The 15,111-nt window shown below is 38.7% G+C and overlaps 2 protein-coding genes across 2 annotated transcripts in view; both read right to left on the reverse strand.

Annotated features, from left to right (window-relative positions):
- Positions 1-1,005: 1,005 nt before the first annotated feature.
- On the reverse strand, positions 1,006-8,877 carry LOC145463162 (bleomycin hydrolase-like). Its single transcript, XM_081446886.1, has 8 exons — positions 8,196-8,877; positions 6,395-6,775; positions 5,644-5,736; positions 5,403-5,558; positions 4,877-5,029; positions 3,985-4,052; positions 2,753-2,870; positions 1,006-2,257 (listed from the first exon to the last, which is right to left on the reverse strand). Exons 1-8 carry the CDS (start codon positions 8,358-8,360, stop codon positions 1,934-1,936), a joined length of 1,458 nt encoding a protein of 485 aa, XP_081303012.1. The 5' UTR covers positions 8,361-8,877; the 3' UTR covers positions 1,006-1,933.
- A 3,458-nt stretch (positions 8,878-12,335) lies between these two features.
- LOC145463801 (uncharacterized) overlaps positions 12,336-15,111 on the reverse strand; it is a 37,562-nt gene continuing 34,786 nt past the window's right edge. The window contains exons 17-19 of the mRNA XM_081447599.1: positions 14,721-14,768; positions 14,276-14,344; positions 12,336-12,356 (exon numbers count right to left, since the gene is read on the reverse strand). Coding sequence (XP_081303725.1) covers positions 12,336-12,356; positions 14,276-14,344; positions 14,721-14,768 — 138 coding nt within the window. The remainder of the gene's footprint in view (positions 12,357-14,275; positions 14,345-14,720; positions 14,769-15,111) is intronic.

Consider the following 15,111-nt stretch of genomic DNA (forward strand, 5'->3'; position numbering starts at 1 on the left):
TTTGAAACCGAGGTAAAACGACACAAACCCTGAAAAAGACGCTATGATAGCGTTCAATAAGGCTTCGTTTAGGAAATCTAGTCTAGAGCCTTATACTAAGACGCAAAGATTCCCTGGGGAAACTGTCCAGATTGGAGGTGTGCGCTTCTCAAAAATCCCGAAAACTGCTAGGGCCTGAATTTGAGCCCGAAAAGCTGCCGAAAACATCTTCTCGTGTTTCTCAAGACGCCGGAAATATTCGGACCCAAAAATATTCCGAAGCTCCGCAAAATCTTTTTCGGGACTTTTGTTAGCCGGGGCACTCTTCGTTGAACATAGACAGGAAACGTTTCACATAGAAGGGACAATAGAGAAAGATATGGAGGGGGATTTGTGACAAATGCACACCTGGGGCTCGTTTCTCGAAGGTCCCGAAAAGTTTTCGCACCCGGAAAGCCAAAGCAAAAGCTCACGGTCAAACCTTATCATTACAGTGCTGTTTTATTCATATATTCTTAATATGAACAGAGGTTCCCTCCATACAAGAAGTTTCAGGCGTATACACCTCTTTGTTTTTAGATACAGATTAACTAAAAATGCCTTAGCGGGCCCGAAAAGTTTCCGGGGCTTTCGAGAAACGGGTCCCTGGTATGTTAACTCGGGGATTTTTCTTTTATGACGGTCTGTTCACACCAGACCGGTCCGCTATTGAAGCAACGTAAGCAAATCAGGTGCACACGAAGACGAAGCGTTCTCGAACCGAACCATTTGAGACCTGCCCAGCGTAAACATCGCAAGAAAATCGTGCTTCTGACACCAAAATAGCCCACCACCAGTCCCGTGTTATTTAGTCCGTTGAGTGTGACGCGAAAGTATGTGCGAGAGATCATTTGCGCGCGTGGCCATTTTGGTTCTCGCTTGTTCTCTCCGTTTGCTTCTGATTTTAAGAGGAAATGTCCAATTGGAATCAGTGTATGTGTGGATAGGTTCGGATAAACTTGAGACAAGTGAATGACAACCTGTAAATCACACTATTTTTCATTTAATTGATCTGCACAAAATTAAAAACAAAATAAATAAGCAAAAAGGGTCACAGGTGTATGTGACAGTCTAAGCGTACTTTCCAGACAAGGGATTGGTCCGTCGGACGAAAACTGCCAAAAATACCCTTGACTCTGATTTCCCGTGAATCGTATAAATAAAATTTTTATTCGATCTGAAATAAACACAACAAATGATACACTTAAACAATAGCAACTAACCAAAAATAAAGGGCCTTAATACATCGTATAAACCAAGAAACGCGAACAGATTTCACTGAGTAAACCACGCTGTATTACACAATTGTTAATCACATGCGGTCGATTACCGAAATTACACTACCAGAAATCAAAGGAAACAACTTAAAGAAACAAAGCCTTAGAAAACAGAAAAAAACCAACTTAAACTGACTCACTTCGTGACGGGATTCCAGAGTCCAATTAGACTGCAAAAAACCTTTAAAACTGGAAACTATCCATTCCGATACGTGTAAAGCTACTGAAAACGATTCCTACATCAAGCTACTCAAATTGCAATGTCAATCAATGTAATCATGTTTGATAGAAAGTGTAATATTAAACTAGTAAAATCAACAAAACGTCACGCGAAATGTCACGCAAAATACTGTTCTTCATTGAAACAGGGATCAAAAAGCTGTTTTGATCCTTTTCTCGTCCCAATTCAAATTTGAAAAATATTGATTGAATTCTGGTACGTTCAGTGATTTTCACTTTTTTGTACTATTATGCTGATATGACAACATTCGTGCTCTCAGGTGCTTGCGAATATATAAGTACTAGTTGATACAAATTGAAAACTCATAGAACACCCTTAAGAATAAAAAAAACCATTTCCCCCTTTTATTTTAGGCTACATAAAAATAGGAATTATAATATTTCAAAATACTAATAGATCACAACTGGGCTTGATGGTCCCCTTTCTCGCACAAAATACACGCCAGTGACCCCATGGGGTCCCAGGCTGGTAGCACTTTTGGTTCCTGCTCCAGAACGGCCATTACATCAGCAGGGACATATTTCTTGTCCACAACAACTTCATAAACAAATTCTGTGAACCAGCTGTCCGTCATCATCAGGTAACCTGGCTTGTCCTTCTCCTCGCCCCAGGAATTCTCCACACGCCATTTGGTGGTCTTGACTTCCGGCTGTATGGCGTTGTCCTCCGCTGGCTTTGGAGTGTCAGTGTCACCAATAGTTTTACTTGGTGTTGCGTCTTCCTACAGATAAAAACAAGACAAAGGAATGGAAATTTTTGAGGCTTTTGTCCTTTCTATGTTTACTCACAAAACAGAGTAAGGCTTCTGAAGGGATTCCACATCTTATATTCTATTATTCTTCAATCCTAAGTGGTACTCTTTCTGCTAATTATTTAGATGAGCATTTCTTTCTTGCCTTTTTTATTTTTACATTTTCGGAAATCTGTTTTTAATTATCATTTTTTACACCTAAATTTCTTTAAGACCTTATTAAAAAATCTTTTCTGACTCTATCAGTTAATAAGTTTTTCAAGTTTGGCAAATCCTTCTAATTCCATAATTAACCAAAAATTATTAAGAGTTTTTGAAGTTTCTCACTTTTAAACAGCTCTATCACCATAGGTCTGCAGTGCATGCATAGAGCTTTATTATATTCTAGCTCTCTGCATGCATTACAGGCCTACGATGATAGAGAGTATATTATTTTAACTCGTTTCTGTGTAGTCGTTTGCTCACCTCCCAGGAAAATCCAGTGAACACCATTGCATGAGTCATTAGTGAGTCACCATACAGCAGTCGTTGAGCTTTGTCCAAGGTCAACATGGATACTCCAAATACCAGTTCATAGTTATGACTGTGTAGTAAATAAAAAAGTGATTATTGTAAGTAGTGGGTCATTTAGTCAAACCTTAGGCCTATATACATGCATATCAATATACAGGTTCTCTTTAGTAGTCTCCACATTTCTTCGAACAAAACTAGGGGAATTCGGTTTGAATATTAAAGAAATTTAGTTACATTATTTTGTGGCCATCTGCTATCTGTTCTTTACCAAATTCTCACCAGTTCTCTTTACACTTGATCATCACTGACATTGGAAGGCTTACAACTACATCTTTTATGGACTCAATTGTTTTACTGAAAAATACACCTCTTGGGAAAGTCATACGAATTTACATCCAGACCCGAGTGGCATAATTATCATATTTTCTATTGATGATGTCATTTCTAACTTTCATGGTTGTTTGTGCAAACAGTCAGTTAGTCTATACTATGAAAAGAAAATAACACAGCACAGTACTTAGCTTCAAGACATGAATTTTATATTCTTGTGCTAAAATTGATCAATATTCTGCTCACTCACTGCACTTGTTCATAAAATATTGTTCTTACCACTTGAAAATAATTCATTTATTAGATATTTTATAAACACCAAATGAATGAAATACTAGGCGAGCTTTCATGTGGAAACATGATACCTTCACACATGAAAATAACATGCTACTTTAAGTCAAAAGATCATGGTTGAATGTGTTCCTGTATGATTGAAACATCATCAGATCTTCCTCGGAAATCTTCAGCAATCACCGGTTATCTTCAGAAATCTTCGGTATTCTTTTGAAAAGTGTTTGTCTGTCATTCAGTCAACTTTTGGAGAATCTTTGAAAATACTCGGAAAGTGCTCCGAAATGTTCGGAAAATCATCAAAAATGTTGTCATAAGTATGATTGTTTAATATATAATAAACAAAATAATACATGGTTGCTTGTAGATATGGAATTTATCTTCTCATGTTCAACTTTATATCTCACTTGTTCGCTGCACTCACTCATGAGATATCAAGTTGAACACTTGAAGAGAAATTCCATATCTATGCACGCCCATGTAATGTTCTGTTATCTTTGCACCCCTGTGTAATATCCTCTATGAAGTTAATAATAATTATAATAATATAATTATGGACTCACATGTCAAGATGAAGTGCTCCTCTTTTCCTTTCAAAGTGTTGGCCAACATCACAACCAAACCAAACTGCCTGCAGTTCAAAACAACATGGAAACAATGTGAGAAAATGCTGGTAACAAAGGTAACATGACTTCATTTTTTGTGGCAACGTCCATAGTTCAATAAAATGTCAACTATATGGACTGAATTCTTTATAATTTACAGTAATTTCTTCTTCTTACCACTATTATGTGTGGGGCAGTGACTTAATGGTTGGTGCTGTGGACTCCAGATCAAGCTGTCTTAAAGGCTCAAGCCCTGGCCAGAGTAGGCTCAATTTAAACCGCTCTTGCGGCTCCAGTTCCCCCAAATAGCAGCTGGTAATCGAGCCTATGGCTGGAGTTGTTGTTTTGTGCTCTTTGGCAAGACACTTCTCTCACAGTGCCTCTCTCCAACCAAGCATATAAATGGGTACTGGCAAATTCAATAATAGGGGATAGCCATGTGATGCACTGGCATGCCATCCAGAGGGGCTAAAACTATGATGAGTCACTTCATGGTAGGTAAACCAAAGATAAGCATCAGCAAGATGGGCCACTAGGTTCAAATACAGACTTTATCAAGCCAGCCACTATTCTAGCATAATTGTCACCAAAAGTCATGTGTGATCAGTGATGCAATAGTCCCTGGAGAAGGTTGCAATGCACAAATAATTATTTTAGACAGCTGTTAGAAGGTGGGGTTGTTGGTGCAATGCCTTTAGAACCCCCTACCTGGAGGAAAATCCCTAGCCAGGCCTCCCCCTTCGAACCAATCCAGTTTAGAAAGACTCGCCAGGAGCCGAAGCCAACAATGGCACTACGTCATCAGGATAATTCTCCTTCCAGAAGAAGGCTTATATTCAGTAGTTTTTACCTCATTGTCTGTAAGAGATGCTGCTGCAAGCTTCTTGAGAACTTCTACAGGTTGATTATTGTACAAAACGAGTCTTCCATTGACCATGTTACTGAGGTACTCCACAGTGAGCAGTTTGTTGTAAGGATTGCGTGGGTCATTCACCAGGCATATCTGCAAAAACAACCATGGATATGCATGATTTTTGATTCAAGGGTTGCTGCTTTCAGGATTCACTATCAAATTTATAAATTATACCTTTTGCAGCAACTGTTGTCACATTTTATGTTAGTATTACATTTTGTGGCGTAACCGGGGAACTACTGTTTTTCAGTGGGTTCTAGCTTTCCCTTGAATTTTATGGAAACAGAGTAGATCGTAACTAGTTTCTAATAGCAACCTAATAATGAAATCTGTATGCAAGTGACTCGGTATAAACAAATTCTGTATGTAAACAAATGGCTCCTATAATGACATAAATATATTTGATCTAACTAAAGAGGAATTACACGAAATGAACCCCATGCATTCTAACTAGCAAATGTACCTTGTCTAGTGGGTTGTAAACTGGTTTGACATGTTCATTGTAGAACTGGAGTGGAGTTAAACCTGACAACTTGCAATATTGTTTACTTTTGTCAGAATATTCCCAGTCAAATGATTTGGGTGGAGTGCCAAGACAAATGCTTGTTATTCTGTATACCTGAAAAAAGAACAATTAAACAGTCACTGTGGTAAGTTTAAGACTAAAGACAGTACAAACACACTTCCTGTAATCTTTGGTTCACCTCAGTCATCATCTTCTTCTTTGCTTCTCTCATGTCCTTGTCACTGCATTTCTTGTCCACTAGTTCCTTCAGCTGCATAGCATATTCTCGTAGCTGTAAGGAGTAGGAAAATAAAATTAACGACAGAAGTGTAAAATGTAATCTTCAACAAGGTGCTGCGCTATTAAACGTAATCAGCAGTAACACTCAAAACAGTGGCACAATACTGCATATGACACGATTTTGGCCTTTTTGTTTGTTTTTTTGTTGAACAAGAAACTCTCCCAAATAAAATCAATCAATCAATCAAGCAATAATCAACCAGTCAGTCAGTTGGACGGTCAGTCAGTCAGTCAGTCAGTCAGTGTGTGAGTAGGTTAGTTGGCTAGTCGGCTAGTCAGCGAGTCAGTCAGTCAGTTGTCAATCAGTGAGTCAGTGAGTCAGTGAGTCAGTGAGTCAGTGAGTCAGTGAGTCAGTGAGTCAGTGAGTCAGTGAGTCCGTCAGTCAGATAGTCAGTCAGTTACTTGGTGAGGCAGTCAGTGAAACTCCAAACTCCCACCTGAAAATTATAAGCACGCCTACATGTAAAAAGGCTCTTGAATAAAAATTTATCCAGAGATAGTTCTGAAAATCTAAAGTTACTACTAACAAATAATGTGTTCATCATTATCTTATGTAATTAGTAAAAGTTTACAGGCCTGTCTACTGTCAGTTTAAAAGCAAATTACAAACCTAAGAAGTGCAATAGTAAATGTATAATATTATTATGTACCTTATAATTCATAATCTTTCTCAATCTCATTGACCTTCCAGAAGTGAATGCTTCAGGCCAAACTGCCTTGGGTACCAAGCCATATTTTTCCACAAGGTTAATAAGCATGTCCCATTGACCACCATCATTCAACGGATTGGACAGAAGAAACATCATTAAACGTCCATCTGGTGCTTCTCCTTTCCTTGCAAGTTCTTCATAAGTATTTATGAAAAAATATGCCCTTTCAATTCTGTCCCAGAAGTAGAGAAACTGCTGGCTAAATTCAAAGTCTTCCAAGTTGAAATGCTGGACAAACTTCTGGCGAATAGCATTCAAAAATGCAAAAATCCAACACCTTCCAGATGCTTTTTGGTTTGTAATAGGTTTAACTTCATTAACCTGAGAGAGTATTTTCAGTATTTTAATATAAAGTTAAATGTGTTTTTAAATGTTCATTAATGTGGGGCAGTTTTGGAATGCAAAGCAACAGTAACATTCATTTACATGTATAATGTTGAATCCAACACCTCTCAGGGTTGGGTTCCTCAAACACTGAGACCAAAGACCTGAGAAAATCTAAGACTAAGACCTATGACCCCCCCAACCCAAGATCAGCTCTGAACCTCAAAAAGACTTAAGACCCCCTCTGAAATTATATCAAAAACTAAGACCTACACTGTAAGACTTAAGACCCAAGACCTAAGACCAACTGTACATCTCAAGATCTCAGACACTAAGACTTAAAAGATCTTCAAAAGCAAACAATTTTGGGCCACAAAAATTACACATGATTGCTGTTGATAGAAAGTTTCAAATAAAAGCAAACTCAGGTCTTAGTTTTTTTAGATTTGGAGGAGATCTTTGGGGTTAGTTTTTGAGATCTGGAAGGGAATCTTAGGATTTATTTTTTGAGATTTGAGGAGGGTGGTCTTGGGTCTTAATTTTTGAGATTCAGAGAGGATCTTAGGTCTTTTAGTCTTTGAGATGCAGAGTGGCCTTAGGTCTTTGGTCTTAGATGTTAGTTTTTGAGAGAATGCCCCCTTCAGGTCAGTCTTTTCATGACAGTTCATTCATGAATGTAAGGTTACAACTGATAGTCAAATGATATCAATATATAACCCTGTGACTGATTCCATCTCGAGAAAGACAGATGAGAAGTGCACAGTTATTCATGTGACAAACATTCATGTATCCAAGAATTCCTAATAACATCCATGTCTAGAATTGTTTTCTTCACAGAGTTAAATAAATATTACATTTACATGTTGAATTAAACTGAGTTCAATCAATGAAAAGTCAAAATATATCATTTATATGAATCAAGGAAGGTTACAGTGTATGTGCATGTACTGGGTAGCTTCGATTTTTTTTTTCTAACTAAAAGAATACCGGTATATTTAGAAATACTGAAGCTAATTAAGCCTAAGTTGAAACGAGACAAATAATGATATTTTTGTCAAAAACTGGTACTGAACTTGACTGGGGTTTATTATATAAATAATGGATAAATTTCAGGCTTATATCGATTTTTTCGATTCGAGTAAATTGTAAAGTAGTCGATGCTTATTCATGTATGGACTTAATTGGACTTCAATCGACAGATATGATCCTTCAGGTGCCACTACAGATGTACATGTATTATTAATTGAACGCGTCAGTGAAACATAACGGGTTAAGGCATAAAATTAAAGGACGATGTATTGAAATTGCCATAAGACCATTAAATCCATAAATTGTTATGTTTAATATTGAAAAATGTACGCAACTTAGTTAAATGTCCATTATCACGCAAATGATACTGCAAATGTAAATTTCATACCTTGTGTTTGTAAACGTGGTTCACTGTCTCTGCGACTTTTCTATCCAGGCACACTTCAAGAGGATCATATTGAGTTCCAACGTTCTGAACTAACAGATTTTTCGTACTGTTGAAAGTATTCTGCATCTCTGACAACAGATCACTTCCGACTCCACGGTCCGCCATCTTCGACAGAATGATGGTTGGTCGAGTAAGGTCTGGCAGTCAATTGCTCGTTACCAGTAAACCCGGTCGGGGAATATGGAGTCCTTCAATGGTCAACACAGATTTTCCCTCCCGTTAAGTGTGCCACTCATTTGAGTTCAAAAAGCCAGGCGACTATGTTTCTGGGATTACTCAACAGCTACTTGCCATGAGGACTCGTCTGCGGAGGAATGCAGTTACACTGTATAACATGAACTTAAAAAAAAAAAAGAAGCGTTTTTGAGGAATCGAAAGAAGGGGGACTGGGAGAGAGGAAGAAGCGTTTCTTTCCCGTCTTCAGGGGTTTTTGCTTTTTTTTGCCTCTCCAACTCCTTCCCCGCTTACGCCTGCAATGCAGGCTACAATTGGCAATACATGCAGGTGTTCAAGAGATGAGAACAACAACCTTTCAGTTCAACTTACAATATACAATTCAGTTCAGCTTTCAATGCAACAATGTATCGCGACAACGCAACTGACATGACACCTTAAAATTTAACTGGAAAATGAAAATGCCACAAAACCTTTCTGAAGGTTTAAAAATTGTTTTCTCTTTCCCAGGTTTATTATTATCATTATCCTCTCTTGTTCTTCACCTCGCTTAACTGCTTCTTCAGTTGCAGTCGGCACTTTTCCTGTGTAGAAGTGATGAAAACTGAAGGATTTCTTGTTATTAGGGACCGTTCATTTTTTATGAAGGAGGGGGGGCTGGTGGGATTTGGGAAGCACCATTTAAAAATCACATGATCCCCCCTCAGCTTACCAATTTTTTCACATGCCCCCCCCCCTTATAGCGGTAATTTTTTGGATGACCCCCCCCAAAAAAAAATTGAACAAACAATATTTAGATTTCAACTTTTTTAATATTTCTCTATTATCCCCCTACTTCACGTTATTGTGCTCACTATGAAGACAATATTTACAATCCCTATACTACAGAGAGCTGTTGTTTAAAAAACAAATCAAAAGAAAGAGAAGTCAATTTCGGATCTCCTAGTTATGGCTCGCCCTGAGCGTGTGGCATTTGGCCTCTCATTGGCATCTTTCTCATCTGAATTGATGAATGCAAGAATGACGTCACTTGAGTCATCTTCTCCCCCAGAGTCAATGGCATCACTGTCATACTCATCATTGTCACTTTCATCCGTTTCACTGCTGTCAGCACTTGCCCTGTTGTCATTTTGTGTCAATGTCCTGGCATTTTTCAGTGTTGGTTGGCCAGCTCTGAGAGGACTCTTCTGCTGCAAGCATGAATGTCTTACAATTGCCTTTACTTTCTCACTCTTGCTACTTTTCAAATGCTGCTTCAGCCCGAGGTGGTTCAAGTACTTGTTTAGTTCTGGAACACGTAGCGTTTTAAGCTTGGTTAGATCTTCGCACAACTCAGTCCAAGGATAATCCTCATATGATTTATTTTTTGCGTCCCTACTTAACTTTGCCTTTTCTTCTGCTCTCTTTTTCCTTTTAAATTCCAGCACTTCAAGATGCTGAAGATAATCCACCACAAACTTTGATTTGACAATAAACTTATCTGCAAATAGAGCAACGCTCTCTGGGTCAGATAAAACCAGCCGGCCACTTCCATGCTCTTTCTTCGCTTGGACCCTTGGCTGCCAGTCATCTGGATCACGCCCTTCTTTTGGGGTCTTCTGGTAGGAGAGGTAGTGGTATTCCGGTAGGCAGGAATGGTCAGGAACTGGTTTAAGAAAAAGAAGCAATCTTTCTAAGTGCGGATGGCCGTTCAGAAAGGGCGAGTGAGTTTTCCATGTCAGGGTACCAGTTGAAGCCCAGTGATGGAAGAAAACTGAACTTCTCCATCAAAGAACACAGAGCAATGGTGGAAAAGTTGAATGTCATATTGAAAGATGTAAAGGAACACGATTCCACACTCTTTCAGTCCAATGGGCTTGCTTTAAAGCAGGGCGAAGAATTTGCCCACAGTTTTAATGTAAAGCAGATCAAATGTATAGAAGCTAAGTTGACGAAGGTCACGCAGGACATGGAAGTACTAGAAAATAAGAAGAGCAATTATAACAGCATATTCAAGGGCATACTCAAACAGCACATCAACAAAAGGAGAAGGAAAAAAGAAAACCGCAGAAAGTCAAATGAAAGAGAGAGGAAGCGGACTGAAAACAACGTCCAACGAGTTTATGGAATCTGTGTTGGAAACCCGCTAGGAAATGATCTTCCACAATGCCTTGTGTACCCTCCTAGAGCGGCCGTCCCGGAAGAGTGTATTAAGGTTGAGGATGTTGCCACGTCGTTATTTAGAAGAGATGGGCCATACGTCGCACAGCTCTTGGAAGGGAATTATTTCACCAATGCTGCAAGAAGCAGAATCACCACCAACCTTGAGCAGGAAGTCAGAGATTGTGTTTACACCTTCATGTACCCTGAAGAGTACACTCTGACGGAAAGCATTGCTGCTTCTTGCAGCATTGGTGAAAGAGACTCCCATAGCAGCACAAGCGGCGACGAAGAACTCGACGACAGCAAAGATGAAGATGAGTGCCAGTGAAAGTTTCATTCCAAAATAACAGTGTTAAATACTTTGTTTCAGTATCTACAAATGCTTTTTGTCGCCAAACGTTTTTTTAAAGCGGAAGGAAAGTTTGTAATAAATTTGTATCCTGCCTTCTATGTTTATTCTATAGCAATTTTTTTGATATTCAGACATTATGCCATTTTAAAGTTTTACTAAAATATTTCACGTGACCCCCCCTTTTTCCCTTATTTTTTGGGATGGCCCCCCTCGAAAGCCATTTTTTTTCGCATGGCCCCCCCCAAATCCCACCAGCCCCCCCTACCTTATAAAAAATGAACGGTCCCTTAATTTGATGATTTCGTTCGATAATGAAGTGATAGAGCACTTTTTCCGTGTTTCAATAGTCACTCATCTAAACACGAGGAGGGTTGGGAGAATTCGACTATGTCTCGGTTTTGCATAACTTTCAAGAATTCTCCCGGTCCCCGAGTGTTTAGATGAGGCTATATAAACTTGGAAAAAGTGCTCTATTTCTTTTATAAAATAATTCTCCAAAATACGCGCGTATCTAAAACGTCACAACCGCGTTTACAACTGTTTCCATCCTCTCATCTAAACACATCTATCGACCAATGAGAGCGCGCGTAATAGTTCAGTTATTTTATAAATCATATTCCTAAAACAGAAAGACAGCTATATCGTTTCAAAAATGCTTGTTAAAAGCCTTGGAGTTGTATAAATCCTGAGAAATATCAAGGCTGGGGAAGCTCAAATCCGGGAAGAGGCTGTGCACAGCATGGATTGAAAATAGTGTTTGAAACTGAGCGTGAAGTGTTCGGAATTCTCCAGATTATCTTCGGCTAACTTCGGAAGGCCCCGGATAAACTTTGGACACCTTAGGAAATCTTCGTTGTAATTTGCACCTGCATTACGCTTTTCTACTCTAACGATACAAGAAGCCGTGTACTCTTTTTTCGCCAATTAGAATTCAGTAATTTTTTTCAAGCTTATTATTAATTTGAAAAAGTAGGATTGGGGTGAGCTGATATCCGGAGGGGGCTTATCTCCCGAATATGATTCCCTAGATGAGCCTGTATCAGGGCTGGGAGGTTTATAGGAAGTGGGAGGGACTTTCAATAGGCATATTACGAAAATTCAACAACTAAGCTTAGGAGTTATAATTTGCCGTCAGTTTTTTATTAATTCATAAGAAAACATAGCTGTTGAAAATGGATGTAAAATTGCTGTTAAACTATGCAGAATGGTTAGCTTTCTTTGTCTACTCATTACCAAGTGTAAAGCAATAATTAACATATTAAAACAAACACAACAGGTGCGTAATTCACTCAAGCTCTATTTTCTACCGGCGAGAACATTTTATTGAAGAAGCAAATGTGCTTTCCAAATAGCTATGCTACCATGGCAACACGTACTTTTCGCCACCCATGCCCTTTGACTTCTTGGATACTTCAGGTGTGGTATTCGAAAGACTGATGAGAGAAAAACGAATAAACAATTGAGATAATCAATCTATCAATCAATCAATCAATCAATCAATCAATCAGTCAACCAATCAAACAATCCTTCATTCGATCGATTGATTGGTCGACCAATCAAAGAAAACATCAGTTGATCAGTCAATCAGCGAATCACTCAGTCATTCAGTCAGTCACTCAGTAAGTCGGTTAGTTACTCAGTCATTGAGTCATTGAGTCATTGAGTCATTCAGTCATAATATATGACAGTGAACGGGAAAACGCACCTTAACGCTCATCCGTTTAGCTAACGGATAGTTAACGGCCTTCACAGCGTTCTAACGTTTTGTCTTAACGTTCTAACGGTTATCTAATTGTGCCTAAAGGATGATCAAAGCGTTCTAACGCTTTCTCCTAACGTTCTAACGGCTAACTAAGTATGCCTAACGGATGACGAAAACGTTCTAACGGTTGCGTAATTAGTACTAACTGATGATTGGAGCCGTTTAACGTTTGTCTAACGGTTTACATCTAAGGACTTTTAACGAACGAATAGCGTAGCTTTCAGTCCGATGTTATAAACACATAATCGTGCCAAACCATTATTACACCCTTGTTATTAGTCCAGTACACTCACGTTTTTTTTTTTTTTTTTTTTTTTAAAAACGAATCACAAAGTGCCGATTTCATCAGTCGTTGATGAGACAAACATTAAAAAAAGCTTTTCCATGGAGAGCATTGAAAGCAAAACTCAGTGATATAAACTATCACTTCCTCATCGAGACAGACAAACTCAGAATTCAAGTCCTTTATTTGTGGGACGCCAACCCAACGTCGCTAAACCCGCATGTAAACAATTTAACTCGCCCGTCGGGGTGAACATTTTTTATTGTTTTTCTCAAATTGATTTGTCGCTTGTACTTATTTTTACACAATGACTTTGTCTAGAGTTTTTTAAAGGTAACTGTTTTATCCAGCTGTGGATTCGCAAAAGATTACGCTTTCTTGACAGAGCATGCGAAAGCGGTACCTTGAAATCACGAAGCTACGGTGGCTTAGAAGGGTCATCGAAAGTATCTCTTTATTTTTTGTTTCAACACTTAATAACTGTCGATCGACACTTATAACTGTCGATCGACATTTAATAACTGTCGATCGACACTTATAACTGTCGATCGACACTTATAACTGTCGATCGACACTTAATAACTGTCGATCGCCTTTTATAACTGTCGATCGACACTTTTAACTGTCGATCGACAGTTATAAGAGGCGATCGACAGTTATGAAGTGTCGATCGATAGTTATAAGTGTCGATCGACACTCATTAAGTGTCGATCGACAGTTTTAAGAGGCGATCGACACTTATAACTGTCGATCGACACTTAATAACTGTCGATCGCCTCTTATAACTGTCGATCGACACTTATAACCGTCGATCGACAGTTAAAAGTGTCGATCGACAGTTATAAGTGTCGAAACAAAAAATAAAGAGATACTTTCGATGACATAAGAAAAAGGAGATCCAGTAAAAATTCGAGTTCCGTCTGGTCGACACAAAGCAAGTTATAACTTAGTTCCATCTCCCTCAAAACGCTGGTCTAGATTGATGTTAGGCCGGGCTCTTCGTAAAATCACTATATATTAATCTGAACAGCGCGACTATTTTAAAACAACATAAGCGTAACAATAACGGTACGTTGCCTTGTTTTTGTGGGTTTTTACTTCGTTTTAATGTAAAAATAATAACAGGGATAAGACAACGAAACAGCCAGCCACCCCGCTTGTCGGTCCGTTCCGCCATACGCCTCGAATAGTTTATCAGTTAGCACTACTACCATTATATTATTATGATATCGACAAACAAGAAAACGGAAACAACACACAACACTGCTCTAAAACTGACCTTCCTAACACTGCGGTTTAAAACTGACCTTTCTAGAGATTCCCCTTTTACCAACAGGTATCTTGAAATGGCCTGGCATCTTGTCTGAGAAACCAATCTGCCAGGAAAAACTGAACTGCTTAGGAAGGCCTAAAAAACTATTCCACACTAGATCTGGTGTAATACAATTTTTTGTACTAGTATGTATGTAATATATCTCACAATTTTAATGTTCTTTTCATTACTTCACGTTGCCTTGAAAGACCAAAAAGCACAGATGGCCAAAGATGGACTATTTAAAAAAGAGCGCATCCAGTAAAACTCAAGTTCCTTCTGGCCGAGGCGAAGTAAGTTATAACTTAGTTCCATCTCCTTGAAAACGCTGGTCTAGATTGATGTCAGACACGGCGTAAAATCATTATTAACCTGTATAGCACATCCTAGGCTATTTTGAAAAAATTAAAATAATCAAACTGTCTTGAGGAGATAATCACCTGGGAGCCTGGTGTGGCTTGTCTCGGCTCGGTGTTGGTTGCCGCTGACTGGTAATAAAGTAAAACAGTTATCAGATTAGTAGCCTTGAAAAAGAACCGGGGTATTTACAGGAACATGAAAATATACTGCATGTTGTAATTTGGCCAAGGGGAACTAAAAGCGTTTCTTACAATGGATACCATTTCAATGTGCGCCAGTTTACGGACAAACATGAAACAGGATGTTATCTTTGTGAATATCTTTGTGACTATAAACAGCTAATTAACTGAGGCTAATGCGCGGAGGCTTTTCACTAATGCAAATGACATTAATCTCTTTTTTGATATTCCCGCATGAGCTTCCATTACAAGTTAGTTCCAGTATTGAAAGTTGTGCTCAATTAATAGTGTA

This window comes from Orbicella franksi, chromosome 12, assembly GCF_964199315.1.
Source record: "Orbicella franksi chromosome 12, jaOrbFran1.1, whole genome shotgun sequence".
NCBI lineage: Eukaryota > Metazoa > Cnidaria > Anthozoa > Scleractinia > Merulinidae > Orbicella > Orbicella franksi.

Bases quoted from the DNA above. Each gene is read 5' to 3' on its own strand.
- LOC145463162 (XM_081446886.1), bottom strand. From the start codon at position 8,360: ATGGCGGACCGTGGAGTCGGAAGTGATCTGTTGTCAGAGATGCAGAAT. The intron at 5,030-5,402 runs GTACATTTGCTA...TTGTTTTTGCAG, and splicing joins TTTACAACCCACTAGACAAG to ATATGCCTGGTGAATGACCC. The intron at 2,258-2,752 runs GTGAGCAAACGA...TTTTATCTGTAG, and splicing joins TCACTGGATTTTCCTGGGAG to GAAGACGCAACACCAAGTAA.